The 21,974-nt window shown below is 40.8% G+C and overlaps 1 protein-coding gene across 1 annotated transcript in view; it reads right to left on the reverse strand.

The window, feature by feature from the left end:
- tpp2 (tripeptidyl peptidase 2) overlaps positions 1–21,974 on the reverse strand; it is a 108,977-nt gene that overhangs the window by 63,863 nt on the left and 23,140 nt on the right. Inside the window, 3 exon segments of the mRNA XM_052026364.1 lie at positions 11,968–12,083; positions 12,891–13,039; positions 13,851–13,950. Coding sequence (XP_051882324.1) covers positions 11,968–12,083; positions 12,891–13,039; positions 13,851–13,950 — 365 coding nt within the window.

Here is a 21,974-nt window from a genome sequence, read left to right on the forward strand (position 1 = left end):
GGCATATGCAGTTTTCTTAAATTGTTCACAGTTTTCCTTTGTGGATATGAGTTTACCCCGAATCTCCTTCTTTTATTCTATGACTTATTTACCTTCAAGTAACTGTTTCCAGACCACTTTTGCTAAATCACTCCAGTCCACTAAGGCTGGCCCCACCACAATTTAGAACCTTAAATTCTGTTTTAGCTTTATCCTACAGTAGATCCAACCAAATTATGATCACGACTGCATAAAAACTCTCCAGCTGAAACATTTACTCAGCTTCATTCCTAAAAGCTAAATCCAGAATCATCCACTCTTCTTTTTGGCTTGCTGATTCTGGCTATTTAGCAATTCTGTGCCCTCTTGTCACACTGACTTTCCTCCCCTTCCTTTGGGCATGTTGATTGGTAGGTAAATTGACTACTGAAAATTACCAGGGTAGAGTTGAGGGGCACATGAGAGAGAATTGGCGGCAGGAAAATAGGGGAATGGAACTGCTCTGGAGCTGGCATAGCCTTGATGGGCCAAATTGCTTCCTAAGTCATGAACAATACAAGAACAACATAATATGAGGATATTCACTAACGATTGCACAATGTTCAAATTCCATTTGCAACAGCTCACATACGTCAATATTTACATTCAGTAAGACAGGGACAATATACAGGCTGACGAATGGAGAGTAATATTTGCACCACACCAGTACAAGGCGATGATCACAATCAGATTATTACTGACATACGTAGCGAAATTTGTTATTTTGTGGCAGCAGTACAGTGCAAGACATAAAAAAAATTAGTATAAATTACAAAAAATAAATAAATAGTGCAAAAGAGGAATAATGAGGTCATGTTCACAGACCATTCAGAAATCTGATGGTGGAGGGGAAGAAGCTGTTCCTGACTCTTCAGGCTCCTGTACCTCCTCCCCGATGGTAGTAATGTGAAGAGGGCATGTCCCAGGTGGTGGGGGTTTTTAATGATGGATGCTGCCTTCTTGAGGCACCGCCTCTTGAAGGTGTCCTTGATGGTGGGGAGGGTTGTGCCTGTGATAGAGCTGGCTGAGTCTACAACACTCTGCAGCTTCTTTCGATCCTGCACATTGGAACCCCCATACCAGGCGGTGATGCAACCAGTCAGAATGCTCTCCATCGTACACCTATAGAAATTTGCAAGAGTCTTTGGTGACATACCAAACCTCCTCAAACTCCTAATGAAGTAGTCGCTGGCGTGCCTTCTTCATGATTGCATCAATGTGTTGGGCCCAAGGTAGATCCTCTGAGATGTTGACACCCAGAAATTTGAAGCTGCCCAGCCTTTCCACCACTGACTCCTCAATGAAGACTGATGTGTGTTCTCCCAACTTCCCCTTCCTGAAGTCCACAATCAATTCCTTGGTCTTGCTGACATTGAGTGTGAGATTGTTGTTGCGACACCACTCAACCAACCGATTTAGCTCACTCACGTACGCCGCCTCATTGCCATTGGAGACTCTGCCAACAACAGTGGTGTCATTGGCGAATTTATAGAACTTATAGATCTGCAACAATTGAATCCAATTACCTCCCCTCAACAATCAACATTATCATTGCCAAAGTCCCTACCCATGTTTCCTGTTGTCAATGACCAAAACCAAACTGGACCAGCTACATAAATACTGTGGCTACAAGAGCAAGTCAGTGGTGATGTATTCTCATTACCTGGCTTCCCACAGACTTTCCATCTGTCACAAGGCAATTTAAGAGTGTGGGAAACTGCAGCATTAATAGCATTCAAAGAGCTCAAATGACATGCAGGAAGAAAAAGTATGCTAAAGGTCATCCCAGTCACCAATTTGAAGTCATTCTGTTTGCCATTGATGAACCATGGCAAAAGTATATACCACCTACAAAACTAACAATTTTCTGATAGCATCCCAATTCATGACATTTTGAAGGATAAGAGCAGCAATGGGAAAATGTCACCTCCAAGTTCTACTCCAAATCTCTCACCACCCTATTTTGTCACTCATTTGTTGTCATTGATTCAACATTCTGGAATTTGGTAACTGACAGCAGTGTGTGGAATTAGTCACTACATGAACTACAACAGTTCAAGACAATGCAAGGCTTATTGAGAAAGTAAGGAGGCATGGGATCCAAGGGGTCATTGCTTTGTGGATCCAGAACTAGCTTGCCCACAGAAGGCAAAGAGTACTTGTTGACGGGCCATATTCTGCATGGAGGTCGGTGACCAGTGGTGTGCCTCAGGGATCTGTTCTGGGACCCTTACTCTTTGTGATTTTTATAAATGACCTGGATGAGGAAGTGGAGGGATGGGTTAGTAAGTTTGCTGATGACACAAAGGTTGGAGGTGTTGTGGATAGTATGGAGGGCAGTCAGAGGTTACAGCAGGACATAGATAGGATGCAAAATTGGGCTGAGAAGTGGCAGATGGAGTTCAAGTGTGAAGTGGTTCATTTTGGTAGGTCAAATATGATGGCAGAATATCATATTAATGTTAAGACTCTTGGCAGTGTGGAGGATCAGAGGGATCTTGGGGTCCGAGTCCATAGGATGCTCAAAGCAGCTGCACAGGTTGACTCTGTGGTTAAGAAGGCATATGGTGTATCAATCGTGGAATTGAATTTAGGAGCCAAGAGGTAATGCTGCAGCTATATAGAACCCTGGTCAGACCCCACTTGGAGTACTGTGCTCAGTTCTGGTCATCTCACTACAGGAAGGATGTGGAAGCCATAGAAAGGGTGCAGAAGAGATTTACAAGGATGTTGCCTGGATTGGGGAGCATGCCTTATGAAAACAGGTTGAGTGAACTCAGCCTTTTCTCCTTGGAGTGACGGAGGATGAGAGGTGACCTGATAGAGGTGTATAAGATGATAAGAGGCATTGATCGTGTGGACAGTCAGAGGCTTTTTCCCAGGGCTGAAATGGTTGCCACAAGAGGACATAGGTTTAAGGTGCTGGGGAACAGGTACAGAGGAGATGTCAGGGGTAAGTTTTTTTACTCAGAGAGTGGTGAGTGCGTGGAATGGGCTGCTGGCAACGGTGGTGGAGGCGGATACGACAGGGTCGTTTAAGAGACTTTTGGATAGGTACATGGAGCTTAGAAAATTAGAGGGCTATGGGTAAGCCTAGTAATTTCTAAGGTAGGGACACGTTTGGCACAACTTTGTGGGCCGAAGGGCCTGTATTGTGCTGTAGGTTTTCTATGTTTCTATGACACCTCAGTAGTTTTGAAGGCAAGAAGGAAGAGCATTAAGTAACTGCAGTTACTCACCTGAGTGCTCTAACAGCACCTCTCAAACCTGTGACCTCTACCACTTGGAAGGACAGGAATATAGGTGAATGTCCCATTCCATCACCTGCAGCTCATCATCTGCAGGTTTCCCTCCAAGTCACACACCTTCCTGACTTTGAAGCATATCACTGTTCCTTCCTTGTTATTGTAACTAAACCCTGTAGCTCCATGTTTAGCAGCTCACCAGAAAGACTGCAGTGGTTCAAAATGGGTGGCACAAGGGTGGTCCAGGGCCATAGCTTGTATAGCTGCTGCCTCACAGTGCCAGAGACCCGAGTTCAATCCTGACCTTGGGTGCTGTTTACGTGGAGTTGCATATTCTCTCTGTGACACATGGGTTTCCTTCATCTGCTCTGGTTTCCTCCCAAAGACATGAAGGTTGGTAGGTTTGTTGGCCTCTTAATTGCTTCTATGGTGTAGGTGAGTGGTAGAATCTGGAGGGAGTTGATGTGAATGCAAGGAGAATAAACAAAAAAGGATTAGTGAAGGATTGAGAGTAAATGGGTGACTGATGACCAGCATGGCCTGTTTCTGTGCTGTATCTTTCTCTGAATACTAGAATTGCCTGGGAGAGTCTTGCACTGTAAATAAATAAAATACAAACAGCCATTTATGTCCAAAGGATCAAGAAAGTAGGGTACAGTGGTGGTTGTTTCTTGACTGGTAATGTAGAAGCATGACTAATGATCAGGAGACAACAGTTTAAAATCAATGGGAAATTTAATTTTAAGTAAATAAATCTAAAATCAAAATCTAGTATCAATTATGGTGAATGTGAAGCTACCTTACTGTCAAAAGGCCAATTGGTTCATTAATATCTTTCGGGGATGGAAATCTAACACACTTTACTGATCTGATATTTATGATATAAATAACTTGATTGCCTCTTAACTGCTCTCTGATAATAGTCACTGAAGAGAAAATCGATAAAGAAATACTGGAAATACTCAACAATTCAGACAGCATCTGTGGAAAAAGAGAGTCAACATTTCAGGCTGATGACCTTCCAGCAGAACAGGGTCCAGCATCTGCAGCTTTTTGAAGAGCAAAAAGATCTGGGCATTCAATGACAACCTTGCCAGTGAAGCCTGCACTCTGTGAATAAGATAAATAGTAATTATTGAGAATGCTGTGCTAGGCAAAAAGTTAGAGGTGGGGCCGGTGGTGTGACTTACTGTCACCAGTTAACCTTACAACAAATAAGCATAATTTATTGAAAAACAAACTCAATTTGACAAGTATTCAGAGATTACAGCAACTTCTCGCATTAAAGGCCAAAGGGGACCATATGTCCTCGGTGAGCAAGATCAAGGAGAATACCAAGGTATTTTAAACATATTAAGAGAAGAGGGTAACTAAGGAATGGGTAGGTCCACTCAAGGATAAAGGAGGGAATTTGTGCTTAGAGTCAGAGCAAGAGGCTGAGGTACTAAATGAGTACTTTGCGTCGGTATTTACCGAGGAGAAGGATTTGGAGGATAGTGAAAGCAAAATGCTGGGACATTGAGATTAAGTAGGATGTAGTGCTGGGTCTTCTGAAAAGCATTAGGGTGGATAAGTCCCCAGGGCCTGATGGCATATATCCCAGAATATTGAAAGTAGTAAGTGAGGAGATTGCTGGGGCTTTGACGAAGATCTTTGTGTCCCCTCTAGTAACAGGCAACGTCCCAGAGGACTGGAGAGAAGGAAATGTTATGCCTTAGTTCAAGAAGGGAAATAGGGATAATCCAGGTAATTATAGGCCAATGAGCCTCATGTCAGTGGTAGAGAAACTACTGGAGACAATATTAAGGGATAGGATTTATGCGCATTTGGAAAGGCATGGCCTGCTTAGGGACAGTCAACATGGCTTTGTGCGGGGCAGATCACACCTTAGAGTTTTTTTTGAGATGACAAAGGAGCTTGATGAGGGCAAGGCAGTGGTCATTATCTACATGGACTTTAGTAAGGCATTTGATAAGGTCCCCCATGGTAAGTTGATTCAGAAGATAAAGATGCATGGGATCCATGGTGAATAGCAAGTTTGGATTCAGAACTGGCTTGGCCATAGAAGACAGAGAGTAGGCGTGGAAGGCTGTTATTTTGGCTGGAGGTCCATGAGCATTGGTGTTCTGCAAGGATCGGAGCTAGGACCTCTGTTTGTGATATATATATATATATATATATATATATATATATATATATATATATATATATATATATATATATATCAATGATCTGGATGAAAATGTAGATTGGTGGATTAGCAAGTTTGTGGATGACACCAAGAGTGGTGGAGTTGTGGACAGTGTAAAGGACTATCAAAGAATACAGTGGGATATAGATCAGTGACAGATATGGGCAGAGAAGTGGCAGATGGAGTTTAATCTGGGCAAGAGTGAGGTGTTGTACTTTGGGAGGTCAAATGAAAGGAGCAAGTATACAGTTAATGGTACAGAGGGATCTTGAGGTCCAGGTCCATAGTTCACTGAAGGTGGCTAAACAAGTGGATAAAGGTGGTAAAGAAGGCATATGGCATGCTTGCCTTCATTGGTAGGGGTGCTGAGTATAAGAATAAGGAATACATGCTGGAGCTGAAGCAGCCAGCATAATCAGAGACCCCACCCACCCGGAACATTCTTTCTTCTCTCCTCTTCCATCGGGTAGAAGATACAGGAGCCTGAAGGCACATACCACCAGACTTAAGGACAGCTTCTATCCCACTGTGATAAGACTATTGAACAGTTCCCTTATATAATGAGATGGACTATGACCTCACGATCTACCTTGTTGTGACCTTGCACTTTATTGCACCGCACTTTCTCTGTAGCTGTGACACTTTACTCTGTACTGTTATTGTTTTTACCTGTACTACCTCAATGCACTCTGTACTAACTCAATGTAACTGCACTGTGTAATGAATTGACCTGTACGATTGGTTTGTAAGACTAGCTTTTCACTGTACCTCAGTACAAGTGACAATAATAAACCAATACCAATAAAACTTTAGTTAGACTGCACTTGGAGTATTGTGTGCATTTCTGGTCACTCCATTATAGGAAGGATTTGGAGACTGTGGAGAGGGTGTAGAAGCAGTTCACCAGGAGGCTGCTTGGATTAGAGGGAATGAGCTATAAGACAAACTTGGGTTGTTCTCCCTAAAGCGTCAGAGGTTGAGGGGAGACCTGATAGAGGTTTTTAAAATTACGAGAGGCATAGACAAAGTAGGCAGTTAGAATCTTTTCCTCAGGGTAGAAATGTCAAACACCAGAGGACATGCTTTGGGGGTGAGGGGAGGGGGGTGTGGTAGGGTGAAAGTTTAGTGGTTTTTTTTAGAAACGCAGAGAGTAGTAGGTGCCTAGAATGAGTTACCTGGGTACTAGTGGAAGCAGGCAGTTTGGTCGAGTTTAAGAGCTTTTTAGATAGACACACAAATATGAAGGAAATGGAGGAATATGGATGATACACAGGAGGAGGACATTTAGTATAAATTGGCATCAAGATTGGCACAACATCGTGGGCCAAATGGCCTGTCCAGTGCCGTACTGTTCTATGTTCTATGTAAAAGAACATAGTAATTGTCCCAAAAAATGTGATGGTCATTGAGCAGTTGCACATAAATTGGGCATAAATTTGATCTTAGTCACTGACAGCAGTGTGGTTGCCAAGTTTGATTGGTTGCAGAATTACTCCATCGCCTTCATTTTGTCTCATTATACGTAGTCAAGAAAAAAAAACAGGCGCCCCTACTCTTTCTAAATCCACCACTAAAATCAACCACTTTGCCTGCAATAATTCTCTTTGATCGTGACTCTTGTCTAGCTTTTCCTTTCCCTTCCATCGCCATGAACATTTGGATTTTGAGCAAGGCTGGTAAGTGTATTGCTCTATGTCTATAGGATACTGCAGCTTAAATTACAACAGCTTCAGGATTGCTATCCTTCATCCCGCTGATATGCTCGGAAACCTTTGTATGGTACATGCACAGTTCCATCAAAAGGGTTTTGTGGTTAATTGATATTCTCTCAAAGATCTTGCCACAAAAAATGTATAATTAGATTTAGGAAGAAAATGACCCCTTTTCTGATGGTCTTTCACAAAAGATATTGTTTAATAATTTTTTTCCAGTTAGGGGAGTGAATGGAGATGAACATCAGTCACCGCTATGCCAGATATCTACTGCAGTTATTCTGTTACATTTGGAGTCCTCAAGGAGCTATCTTTGGCCCATTCCCATTTCACAGCTTCAAGCTACATATCTGAATTATCTGAAAATACATTACAGATACATTGGCGTCATTCAGTTCTTCCTCACTATTATTTCCACTGTCCCTATCTTGTTGTATGCTTGCCTGATATCAAGGGTTGGACAGATATTAATGTCTTCCAGTAAATCATCTTGAATACTGAAGTCATTGTCTACAGTCTCCACCACAAACTCCATTCCTTTGCCACCAATTCTGTTCCTTTATTACGCTGTCTGATCCCCAGCTGAGTTTCCAACATGACATTTTTTCCAATCAGTAAAATTCCCTACTTCCACTTCAGTAATACTGTTTCTCTCTAAAACTGCCTTGTCCCATCTGCTACAGCACTCAGCGCTTTTATCATCTTCAAATTCACTGTTCCACTGCTCTCTAGACTTGCCTGACATCCTCTACTTTCCATAAACTTGTGCTCTCTGAAACTCTGGAAATGTGCAAAGCCTTTCATTTGCAATTGTAGGACATCCACATTTATTTCTGGGGTAAGAGCTGAACACTTAATTTAGATAAATCGAAAATGTTCTGAAAATTTTCAATTCTCATTTCATAAAGCACCTCTTCAACTGATGATGTGCTTGATAAAAAATGAAGTGCAAATACAGTCAAGATTTGTTTATTATTGCTAAATGTTGAGTTAACCCAAGCATACAAGAACAAATATAACACTGCTTTAACACAAGAACAAGATTCTTAGAATATTATCTTATAAAAAAATCAATTAGTTTATAAAAAGCATTTTAAAAATCTTAATTTTTCCCTATCTTTATCTGAACAAGACAGGTTATTTATGGTCATACAGACATACAAAAATGGTAAGCAGGAAAAGACAATCAGCCCAGTACATCTGCTGGAGGGTTGGATCACCAAGACTAGACATCCCATCAACCCACAGCCCTGTAATCTCCTGAAAAAGACAATAAAAAACCCTATCTGACCACTAATAGTCACACATCATTTATGATACTCTGCTTTTCTACTTTTCCTACCAAAGTGGATAACCTCACAATTCCCTACATTACACTGCAGCAGCCATGTTCTGTCTATTTATTTAACGTCCATATCCTTTGTAGACTCTGTGTCCTCAGTATTTTTCCACTTTTTCTTGCATCAATAACTATAGATACTTTCCACGGTCTCTTCACCATATCATTAACATCAACTCCACATAGCTGAGGCATGTACAGCTCTGCACAGATTAGAAAGACAGAGTATTGCTAAATGATGTGACAATATTAAATGTTGGTATTCAGAGAGATCTTATGATCTTGTATGAGCACAGAAAATTAGCATACAAGTTACAGCAGATAATTAGGAAGACAAATGGAACTTTGACCTCTATTGCAAAAGGGATGGAAAGGAAGAGTAAATCTTTCTACAGCTGTACACGGGTATGGTGAAACTACCTTCAGCAATGAGGATAATTTGGATCTCCTTATACAAGGAAGAATACACTTGCCTAGGAAGGACTGCAGTCTAGATTCACTCGATTGATTCCTAGAATTAGAGACCATTGCATGAGGAACAACTGAGCTGAATTTAGATGACAGAGCTAAGCAAATATACAATAAATGGATTAGATCAAAGCTCTGCAGTTCTACCATATTTAGACATGAATGGCAGTGGACAATTAAACAACTAAAAGGGGAAGGAGGCTCCAAGAACAACACAACTGCTAAAGGCTGATGCATTTGCACCCATGATCAAACAGAATGCCAAATAGATGATTCATCTCCGTTTCCTCCTGAGAGCCCCACCCAGTTGCCAGTAAATTCGATTCACTCCACATGATAATCAAGAAACAGCTGACTGCATTGGATACAGCAGAGGCTGTGGGACCAGTAAACATCCCAGCTGTAGTGCTGCACTCCAGAACCAACTGTGCCTCTAGCCAAGCCGTTCCAGTATAGTTACAACACTGGCAGCTCCCAGACAATGTGCAAAACTGGTGAGGCACATGCTGTTCACAAATTTAATCCAGCTAATTACCACCAGTCTATGTTCAATCATCAAAATGACAAAAGCAATCTTCAACAATTCTATCAAGTGACACTTACTCATCAACGCCAAGACCACTCTTTGTCCAAAAATGGATCAAGGAGTTGTACTCCAGAGGTGGGATGAGAATTCAAGGCATTTGACAGAGTGTGGCATCACAGTGCCCTGGGAAAACTGGTGTCAAAAAGCATCAAAAGGAATGCATCATCCAAAGGCTGCAGTCATAGCTCACACCAAAGGAAGATGGTTGAGTTTGTCAGAGTTCAATCATGCCATCCACAGGAGATTATTGCAGGAGTTTCTCTGGGCAGTATCACAGGTCCAATCATCTTCAGCAGCTTTGTCAGTGATTTCCTTTCCATCATAAGGTCAGAATTGGGGATACTCACTGATGATTCCAAAATATTCATTTCCATTTGCAGCTTCTCAGCAAATGAAGAAGTCCATGCCCGCATGCAGCCAAACCTAGACAACATTCAGGCACGGAGTGATAAGTAGTAAGTAACATCCATGCTACAGATTTGCCAGGCAATGACCACCTCCAAGAGAGAGAATCTAACCACCTGCCCCCGGAATTCAAATTGCATTCCCATCACCAAGTCACCCATCATAAATACCTTGCGGGTCATCACCAATCAGCTGGTCACCACTGACCAACTGGACCAGCTACATTAATATTATGGCTATGACATCAGGTCAGAGGCCAGGTATCCTGCAGTGAGTGACTCACCCCCTGCACTCTGAGACCTTCCCACTATTATTATTGGTTCATTATTGTCATGAGTACCGAGATACAGTGAAAAGCTTTTTGTTTCGTGTGACACATCAGAATGATCATGCCATACATAATTACATCAGGGTAGTAAAAAGAAAACACAATGCAGAATATAGAGTTGCAGGTACAGAGAAAGTGCAGTGCAGGTAGACAAATAAAATGCAAGGTCCATTAAGAGGTACACTGGGAGATCAAGAGTTCATCTTTTAGTGTACGAGAGGTCTGTTCAAGAGTCTGATAACAATGGGATAGAAGCTGTCCTTGCGTCTATGGGTATGTGCTCTCCAGTTTTTGGAACTTTTGCCCCAAGGGAGTGGGGAGAAGAGAGAATGGACCCCTCCCACCGTGGTCATTATGTTAGTTGCTTTCCCAAAGACAAAGTCAATGGACAGAAGGTTGGTTTGCATGATGGAATAGGCTGCGTTCACAACTCTGCAATTTCTTGCAGTCTTGGGCAGAGCAGCTGTGATGCATCCATCTACAAGGCACATATCTGGAGCACAATACCTGGATTAGTGCAGTGCCAACAACCCCAAAGAAACTTGGCAGAATTCAGAGCAAAACAGCCCATTTGATTGGCACCACATCAACCAAACCAAAACATTCATTCCCTCCTCCACCAGCACACAGTGGCTACACTGTTTACCATCCTCAAAACACACTGCAGTTTTCATCCAGGCTTCCAAACCTCTGACCTCTTCCCAAGAAGATCAAGTAAGGATATAGGAATGCCACCATCTGCAGGTTCCCCTCCAAGTCAAGCACCATCCTGAGTTGTCACTGGTTCTAAATCCTGGAATTTTCTCTTCAATAGCACTAGGGGAGTGTTTCACCAGGAGGACTGCAGGAGTTCAAGAAGATGGCTCAACCATCACTTTCCCAACAGCAATTTGGAAAGGGCATTAAATGCTGGCCTTGGCAAAAATGCCAGGATCCTAAAAATAAATACACATTAAAGAGACTACTGATTCTTTAGGTAGTTACAGTTGTTACAGTTTAGTAAACTGAAAATTATCTATTTATCCGTACTCTAATTGTTTTTTCAATTAACCAATCCTCTATCCATGCAAAAATACTACTCTCAATGCCAAGTGTTCTTAAACTTTGCAGCAACATTATTGAATCTTTCCCTTGTATTTTAATGTCACTTAACAATGGATTCCAGCATGTTTCTACCAACTGATATTAATTTAATAGACCCGCAGGCCTTTTTCTTTTCTTCTTCTTTCCTTGAATGGCAGTGTTACATGCGCTATTTTCTAGTGTGCTGGGATCTTTTGAGAGCATAGGGAATTTTGGAAGGACCACAAATAAGGTGTTTACCATTGCGGTAGCCATCCCTTTAAAACTACAGAATAAAGCAAATAATTTTAATTCATAAAACAAAGCACAAGATGCAATTGCAATATAGATAAAATCAAAATGTGTCTTATCACATAATTTAGCAAAATATTTGTGTTATATCACAAACGTATTGCTAAATTATGTGATAAGGCACAATGCTTTCCAGAAGGTCTAACTATATTATGTTGCATCTAACTGTAAATTTGTTAGATCTTAGCAAAGATTCCATATCCAGGCATTAATTAATATACCACTGACAAGAGTTGATTTCTTCAAATCACTCCAATATCATAACCAAAGTTTAAAAAATATGGAATATTATTAAATATACCTGAATTATACCATGTCCTTGTGCAAATACTTCAATATCATCAATCTTCATGGCTGTGTTTTCAAGTGCTCGCCGAATGAAATGAACAGTGTAGCTGATACCATTAACTTTAAGGCCTGCAAAAGTTGTAATAAAACCAAAACACATAAATACTAAATTACATGCACAGCACAATAGAGCAGGGTCACGAGAAGCCGTAATTAGAACTTTGATCGGTGATAAACAATCAAACTCTGGAAGTAATGCAGAGAAGAGGTACAAATTGACCTGCAATTTTTTTTTAGTAGCTGTCAGAACAAACCAGGATTGGCCAAATGGCATTACTCAGTCATATAAAACATAAGAACACACAAAGAATTAAATGTTGAGATTCATAATAAGGAAAAATTATTGGTCCAAATTACATTTCCCACAAATTCAAGTAGGAATCCGGTGACTTGTCTAAAATATCCAGTACCCTTGATGTATAAATCTCAAGTCTGGCACCACCAACTTTGTTTTGAAATAAGTGACAGATGAAACCATTTGTCTAAAAATCTCACAATAGGACTAATCCCACAATAAAATTAATATCAGTTACTCTCAGAATATGGTTCCAGCTTAGCATGGCACACACACCATAGTAAGCATTCTGTACCATAAGGATTAAGGATCAACTTGACATAATCATGTGCATGAAATAAGTTAGACAAGATTTGAAGAATAATTCTTCCACACAAACTATTTTTAAATCACAACAACCAAACTATCACTTCGGGCCAATAAGGAACTGGTCATTTAACAAGCAACTAACAGAATACTATTTACAAACATGATAGAAAAGTTTCATGGCTAGCTAATAATAAGCATAGTATATATTGCCAGATTGAAAGCATTATTCTGTTTCACATTTTTCAGTCATTCACAAGAAGACAATGTGTTACCTGAAAGCAGCAGAGCAATGCCTCCACATGCATTTGGAGAAGACATTGAGGTCCCGTTCATCAACTGTGTTCCACGTAGTGTCCAGTTTGGAACAGAAGCTATAGCACCACCCGGCGCACTGATGCTCACTCCAAGAGCTCCATCGGCACTTAAAAATATTTTTAAAAATTAATAACCTACACTATAAAGATCAAGAAATAGGCAATATAAAACCTTAGTGCTTGTAATGCAAGTAATTTAGTAATTAAAAAAAGAATACAGAACAGTAATTTTCATCGAAATGTCATGTCAGACCCAAACACTGATTGCAGCAATGTTAACCATCATGCTAGCGGTAAAACAAAAGTTAGGTTAGCATTTACAACATTTATCCACAACAGAAACGTTAATAACTTCAGAGCAGTGCTAATACAAGTTCCCCAAGTGTTTTCTTACAAATAGATAAAGAGTAATCTTTCAGTTGTTTTGAGTATCCATACAACTGAAAATCCTTAACCTAAATTTGTTTGTAAATAGGCTGGAGATTCTCCAGGTGACAGAAATGATGCTGGTGTCATCTATGAGAGGGTGATGAACACTTATTAATCATAACTTATTATGACTTAGAGAAATGTGGAGAGGGAGACAGAATGCTGAAACTATAAGATGCAGAACACAGAGATTGCTGGAAATGTCAGGTAAAATTGGGACTTAAAAGTAGTGATTTAGCTTGCAAGTACATTTATTACATTGTGGTGAATTATGCAGGCTGTGGCCTGCTATTCTGAAGGAAATTGCCACAGTTTAATCATTGTAAATCTGGATAGTCATGATTATATAAAAATATAACAACTTTTCAGAATACACTGTTACTATACCAATATGTTATTCAGGGTTTAGTAATATCATTCCACAATCCATGATGCATCACAAGTCTTCCTCAATAAACCAACAATTTGACCAACACAGAAATTGCTTACCACGGCCCCCTTGAAGACCAGGTATACTGGTTGGCAGGCAGCTTCTCTAGCAAGGAGTATTCGGAAACCATCATGTCAGGTGAGACATATGCACCAACACCTGTGGATTTCAAAATATTATTGAATTGGTGGATGCAAACATCTTATAGTAGAATTACTTTGAAACCATACTGACCAGTCATCCCATCAAATCCAAGCCAGCTATTCTGGAGAGCAATCAAATTAATACTACTTATGCACCATAAAAAGCATCCTATCTGGATGCTTTACAGCTCGATATGGCAACTGCTCTGCCCAAGACCACAAAAAATTGCAGAGTTGTAGACACAGCCTAGTCTATCACGAAAACTAGCCTGCCCTCCATTGACTCTGTCTACACTTCCTGCTGTTTCAGGAAAGCAGCCAACATAATCAAAGACCCCTCCCACCCTGGTCATTATCTTTTCTGCCCCCTTCCATCAGGCAGAAGATACAAAAGCTTGAAAACCTGCACCACCAGGCTCAAGGTCAGCTCCTAGCCCACTCTTACAAGACTCTTGAATGGACTTCTTATATGATAAAGATGAATTCTTGAGCTCTCAATCTATCTTGTTGTGACCCTTGCACCTTATTTGTCCACCTGCACTGTATTTTCCCTGCAACTTTAACTGTAACACTATATTCTGCATTCTGTTATTGCTTTTCTCTTTGTATTACTTGGATGCATGAGTGTTTGGAATGATCTGTATGGATGGCATGCAAAACAGTAAGGTTCTTCGGTTTTTCCCCATATCTTGGTACATGTGACAATAATAAATCAATTAAGCAATTACTGGTTCTTTTTCACGTCTCTACATTTCATTTCTCCTTCAAATATTTATACAATTATTTTTGAGGCCATCTCTAAACCTATATCCATTTGACAAATTCTACTTATTGTTTCATAAAGAACTTTTCCTCATGATGTCTCAGTTTCCTTTACCACTCAGCTTAAATGTGAATCCTCCGATCATCAAACCTAAAATCAGTTGGCATCAGTTTGTTTTTGTTTAGTCTGATCTACACCCTTCACCGTTATTCATGAGTAATGTATCATCATTTAGGCTTTCTGCTCCAAGGATAAAAATAAACTGTCTTCTTTGGTCTACACGTGCAATTATTCCACTCTGAAACCAATCTATTAAATCCCTTCAATACATTCACCTTCACGTTCTTCTTAAATTACAACACATAGAACTGGATGTAATATGCCAGCAGTGACTGAACTATTGTTACATGTATGCTTAGCAACACTCCCTAGTGTTTACAGTCTGTTAGGGAAAAACTGAATAATACTGGAATGTGTGTGCTGGAACCAAGCAGCGCTAGAATCGCAACACACAATTATCCTGCCTTTGGCTGTAACATACAAAATTGGTGCTCTGATTTCATTATCTGAAGTTATCCTGGCAAAGCCAACTTTACTATCTAATTCATGAAGCACAATTTTCAGAACAGCAACCACACATTTAAACACTTTCACTGTTTAAATCCATGTGGTAGCTCTTAAAGGGGATGCATCTGTCATCTTCAACTGCTTGTGATGATGCAGAGGGCAAGTACCATAATTTTCCATAGCAGTCCTGGGTACTTCGATAATTGAGTCGAATAGGGACAGAGTGCAGGATGCCATCAGGATCCATATTGATATGGTCACTAACAGAATCAATGCCAGGAACCCAAGACATGATTGCTGTGCTACAAAAAAAAAAGTGCTATTTCACATGCATAGTAAAAGTCAAAGATATCAACAAATCCCACTTCCCAACAACTGCAGCACTAGCCTTGCATACTGCTGCATGGAATGCACCCCATCATCCACCTAACACCCATTTAATACTTCTCCAAGCCTCATACTTGCATCTCTCAGTTCCTTATCAATAGAGGACACACCACCCTAGTCAAAATGCAAGATACTCAATAACTCATTTCCCTATCTTTTGCCGGAGGTGTTATACAAATGGCACAAGCAGCATGAAAAAATATATCAGATATCAAAGAACACGGGGAAGTCCAGCTTCTAATTTTACACAGGGCTTTGTAAGGACATTGAAACTATCCTTTTCAGGACTTAATCAGTGGCCAGCTCCATTACAACATTTGCGGCCATTATGCGGTGCACAATGTCCAATGTCTCACATTCCATTCAAAATCAAAACAAAATTGAATGATAGAAATCTGAAAGAAAAACAGAAAATGCTGGAAACACTCAGCAAGTCAGGCAGCATTTGTGGAAAGTGAAACAGGGTTGAGCGTTCAGGCCAAGGACCCTTTAATAAATTCAGTGGTATTACAATGAAATTTGTTCTATGAAAATGTATGCTTCCTGACCTGCTGAGTGTTTCCAGAATTTTGTTTTTGTCTCAGATTCCATTGTTGTACAAGCAGAAGCCACCAACATACTTGTTGTCATGCAAGTTCAGTTTACTGTATTGTTAGTTCAGATTGTTACCATTGTGGTTTTGAATATGAGTGTTCAAAGTAGATTTTAGATTGTCACAGCTTTCAAGCAATGCATCCTAAACACAAAAGTAGGATTACTGAGGTACTACCAAAGGGGAGTGAAGTGGTTCTGTGGAGAACATATTGGCTGTTCTCTCAGAACAACAGCATTCATGTTCTCATTACCACCACTCTACTAGTGCTTGTTACTGTACCCAAGTCCTTCTCGCTGCTTATGGGCCAATTAATCTAACCTGATGTCATGCATAGGAAATGGGGACAGATTGAAGCTGAGTCATTTAGGCAGCCTAAAAAAAATCTCCATTACAAGTGAACAGCCTTCCACCTGCCTGGCTGCAGGTGCTGAAGAGCACTCATTAGAATTGGGAAAGGCACACAACAGTCAGGTATCAAGAGTATGCACGAGGGTTGAATACAGGCATTACTTGATTTATGAAAGGCAAAATGTTTAGTTAAGTGATTTTTTGTACATCAAAAAGGCTGGGCAAAGTACATTATGGGTACAGTGTGTTCATATGGGTGGAGAATGGCATCTTATTATTGCAGAATAGATTCATAAATCGAAGACACAAACCCCTAGAATTAATGGTGTTATTGTGAAGATTTCTACAGCAAATATTTATAAATTGAGAAATACCTTTAGCTGATGTTTGTATGATTTTTGTTGTCGAAGTTTGATTTGGAACGATGAATTAGTTGGACCTTATATTCATGAACCGTGGAATGACTGGCAATTGAGGAGACACACGAACTCTGGTAGAACGAAGAGCTTTCAAAAAAAAATTGATGGAATGCCATCAACCGGAAACATTAAAACTCAGAAACTGAATCACGTACTGTCTGCTATTTTGGCACCAAGCTATCCAATTTTGACTTCACCTGGAGTACACTGCACTAGAGATTGTCTCAAGATAAAATTGCATATGATTCCAAACATTTTGCTGGTGTCAGGTTCACACCAGGTGACATCATTATTCTCATAATGCTCATTACCTACATAGATGAGAGCAAGAAGCTTATGCCTATCATCAAGAACTCTTAGCAGAATAGGAGCACACTATATTAGTTTGTTGCTTTTATCATTATTGAAAGGACATCCTCCCGACATCAGGGGATCTGGCAGTGCAACTTTACAAGTGACTGCTCACTTTACAAATTCCAGAGTTTATTTCAACTAACACTGAGTGTTTTTTCCAGCATTTGGCTGCTGAGATACTCATTCAATAGGTCCCTCAGTGGTGATACTGTTGACAGCACTCCATCATTGGAAGCAGAGCAGAGTCACAATTCTTTCACATGACTCTCCAAAGACCCTTTTCTATCTGCAAAATGCAGGTCAGGCAAGAGGTAAGTAAATCACTCATTGCTAAATACCAAGCCTCCAATCAGCTGTTATATCACAACTAGCTGTTCTATTTATATTTCTGGTCCACAATGAACTACATTGTCAATGGTGGGCCTACAGGAGTTAATACCATTGAAGGGAGAGTATCACACCTTTTCTTATTGCAGATGGTCATTTCCATATGGTTTCAAGAGCAGAATGTTATTTGCCACGCAATAACCCATTGCACATACAGGTGATCATGTGGTTTTATTCACTGAGGAATATTGATTGCATCTTCCCTGAAAATGCAATGCTTTTAGCCTGTTCTTAATCAGGAAGTCAGAAGAGTGCTCCTGATATTGCATTATCTTCTTCGTCCTTGTATACTCCATGGGTTGGCCAAAGGTTGAACCCCATTATAACCACGTGGAGACACAAGAGATTCTGCAGATGCTGGAATCTGGAGCAACACACACAAAATGCTGGAGGAACTCAGCAGGTCAGACAGTATCTATGGAGGGAAGTAAACAGTCGATATTTCGGGTAGAGACGCTTCATCAGGATCAGGTCCTGACTGCCTGACCTGCTGAGTTCCTCCAACATCCTGTGTGTGTATGACCACATGGGCAGGGTACAAAGACAAATTTAGAATGAAACAACTACTCAACATAATACTGCACTTTTTAACCAATCAGGACAGCAGAATAATTGCTTAACACCACCAATGGTCTTTCAGTCATTGCACGACTGACAACATGACCCTCTTTGTACCCATTTTCCTCTCTGCATTGGCCTGAAGAATCAGGAGTTCAGCAGGAAGGGTCTTTGACCTGAAACACTATCTCTGTTTTTCTTTCCACTGATGCTGCCTGACCTGTTGACTGCTTCCAGCATTTTCAGTTTTTATTTTGGATTTCCAGTGTCTGCAGTTCTTTGATTTTCAATGTTATCTTTGGTTTACACTATTAACTGAAAAAGAAAAGGCACAATGAACTACCCCATCAGAAAGGCACCAAGGCAGCTTCCCATGTTTTAAGTGTCAACCATCAGCTTATGACTACAGCTGAGCTATACAATGTGCGAGTTACACTCCTTTTGTTCTGGAACAACTCTGGGTTCTGACGTGGAGCCCCCAATGCACTGGGTTTCAAGCAATTAATCCTTGAATTATTGGGAATATTACTATCCTCAGAAACCTCATGTCTGGTCTGCCATCTTCTTTATATCATAATGTCTTCAGCACTAGCCTGGAAAGAACATTTAAAAAAAGATAGAAATTTGCACAGTCATTCCTTTAACTGCTACTGGCAAGCCAGTGCAAGCTCCCCATGCGACTTTGGTACATTGCAGGTCAGCACAAGGACCTCTATTTAGAGGAGCAGAGATAATGTAGGAGAATTGCTCACAGAAAACTATTCTGAATAGCACCACTTGTTCACAGTCCTGCACTTCTTTTGCCCTCCGCATCCCCTGGTATGTCACTTCATTCTCCATATATTCACCATCTCTCTTTCATACTGAAGACAGATGTATTGCCATTCAAGCTATTATACCTCAATGGAAATTGGTGTCGGTTCAAGTAATTCTAGACTAAGATTCAGAAATCCCTCATGACTTCTCAAACTCTAAGTGTTCTCCAAATGCAATTAACACCACTTTCAACAACCAATTCTATTCCCAATCAATCACCAATAAAGTTGCAGGTCACTGAGGATGCTATGAAGAGTGCAGTTGGGGGAAGGAGAGATGGCTCAACCTGCTTCTAAGTGTTCTCCAAATGCAATTAACACCACTTTCAACAACCAATTCTATTCCCAATCAATCACCAATAAAGTTGCAGGTCACTGAGGATGCTATGAAGAGTGCAGTTGGGGGAAGGAGAGATGGCTCAACCTGCTGTTAAATGCCAGGATTTCCTGTATGGTTAATATATGGCATTAGCTGGATTACCATTGCCTTGTTTGTTAGAGCAAGCATCACATCAATGTTTCAAGAGGATTTGCATAACCATCTCCTCTCTATACTTTCAGTTTGCATACACACTATCCATTTTGCCATGTAGTGGTGCAAAAACGTACATATAATTTGCAAGTGAAATTGTATACATGGGGATGCATGGGCCAGTTTTACTACATCAATAAATAAAGCCAACAACCATTTGCAATATTCATTATGCACAACTTTTGTTGAGGGAAGGCCAGAATGACAATCTGTATCATTTCTGAAAGTCACTCATATAAAAGGAGTCATTGAGTTCAGCACCAGTGCGCCAATGGAGAACAGTGCAGATGTCTTGCATGGATTGATGGAAGCATCCCCTGGATCTTATCTAGCTTTTAGGCCATATATTGGGCTATATTAACTGCTTTCCTATTCTGCCCTATCAGCTTCCAAAAATTGTGCAAACAAAAAACTGGCTGTTCACTAGAACTCTCTCCTTACTTAGCAAATTCTGCATCCATACTGCCATTACTCCTATTATTAACAAAATTGAAGCCCTTTGGATAAAGTCTAATGTGTAGTTTTTAATTAAACACCTTACGAATGGTCCACGTGTGTACCTATCATCATCAAAAGAACCCAAATTACTCAGGTGAAATTCACTGGCAGAAGGCTCAAGAATCAAAGTGTAATGACATCAACATTAAAAATCAGGCATGCATAAAGTTGGCTGTTTCTCTTTCCATGGATGCTGCCTGACCTGCTGACTTTTTTACCCCGGCATATTTTGTTTGTGTTGCACAAAGATGATCCCCCTTTGCTCACTTCACCTCAAGTGCACTCCATGCTTGCAGAGTGAAAGAAAGAACCACACAGGAGGGCTTTCCAAATGAATGCTCTTACTAGAAATATGAAAAGTATTAAATATGCAGAGGTACATTAGGATCATCAAACAGTAATTACACAGAACAGAATAAACAATGTCCCTGTGCAATGCACAACTCAGCCACAATTTAATGGACAAGAACAAAGTGTGATATTATCTAATGGTTAATTTCTCACTACGCAAGTGCTTTGAGAGGTTGGTCATGGCATGCATCAACTCTAGCCTACCAGACAACCTGGACCCGTTGCAATTTGCTTATCGCCGAGACAGGTCTACAGCGGATGCCATCTCCCTGGCCCTACATTCAGCTCTGGAGCATCTGGACAGTAAAGACACCTAAGTTAGACTATTATTTATTGACTACAGCTCTGCCTTCAATACAATAATCCCAAGTAAGCTTGTCACCAAACTCCGAGACCTAGGACTCAACACCTCCCTCTGTAACCAGATCCGTCTTTCTAACAAACAGACTGCAATCAGTGAGGATAGGCAGCAATACCTCCGGCACGATTATTCTCAACACTGGTGCCCCACAAGGCTGTGTCCTCAGCCCTCTACTCTACTCCCTATACACGCATGACTGTGTGGCCAGATTCTGCTCTAACTCCATCTACAAGTTTGCAGATGATACCACCGTTGTAGACCATATCTCAAAAGGCGATGAGTTGGAGTACAGCAAGGAGATAGAGAGCTTAGTGGAACGGTGTCATGACAACAACCTTGCCCTCAATGTCAACAAAACAAAAGAGCTGGTCATTGACTTCAGGAAAGGGGGCGGTGTACATGCACCTGTCTACATCAATGGTGCTGAGGTCGAGAGGGTTGAGAGCTTCAAGTTCCTGGGAGTGAACATCACCAACAGCCTGTCCTGGTCAAATCACATAGAAGCCACGGCCAAGAGAGCACACCAGCGCCTCTACTTCCTCAGGAGGCTAAAGAAATTTGGTTTGTCCCCTTTGACTCTCACCAACTTTCACCGATGCACCATAGAAAGCATCCTATCTGGATGCATCACGGATTGGTATGGCAACTGCTCTGCCCAGGACCGCAAGAAACTGCAGAGTTGTGGACACAGCCCAGCACATTACGGACACCAGCCTCCCCTCCTTGAACTCTGTCTTTACCTCTCGTTGTCTTGGTGTAGCAGCCAGCATAATCAAAGACCCCACCCACCTGGGACATTCTTTTTTCTCTCCTTTTCCATCAGGTAGAAGATACAGGAGTTTGAAGGCACGTACCACCAGACTTAAGGACAACTTCTACCCCACTGTGATAAGACTATTGAACAGTTCCCTTATACAATGAGATGGACTATGACCTCACGATCTCCCTTGTTGTGACCTTGCACCTTATTGCACTGCACTTTCTCTGTAGCTGTGACACTTTACTCTGTACTGTTATTGTTTTTACCTGTACTACATCAATGCACTCTGTACTAACTCAATGTAACTGCAGTGTGCAATGAATTGACCTGTACGATCAGTATGCA

Source organism: Pristis pectinata, chromosome 11 (genome assembly GCF_009764475.1).
Source record: "Pristis pectinata isolate sPriPec2 chromosome 11, sPriPec2.1.pri, whole genome shotgun sequence".
Classification (NCBI taxonomy): domain Eukaryota; kingdom Metazoa; phylum Chordata; class Chondrichthyes; order Rhinopristiformes; family Pristidae; genus Pristis; species Pristis pectinata.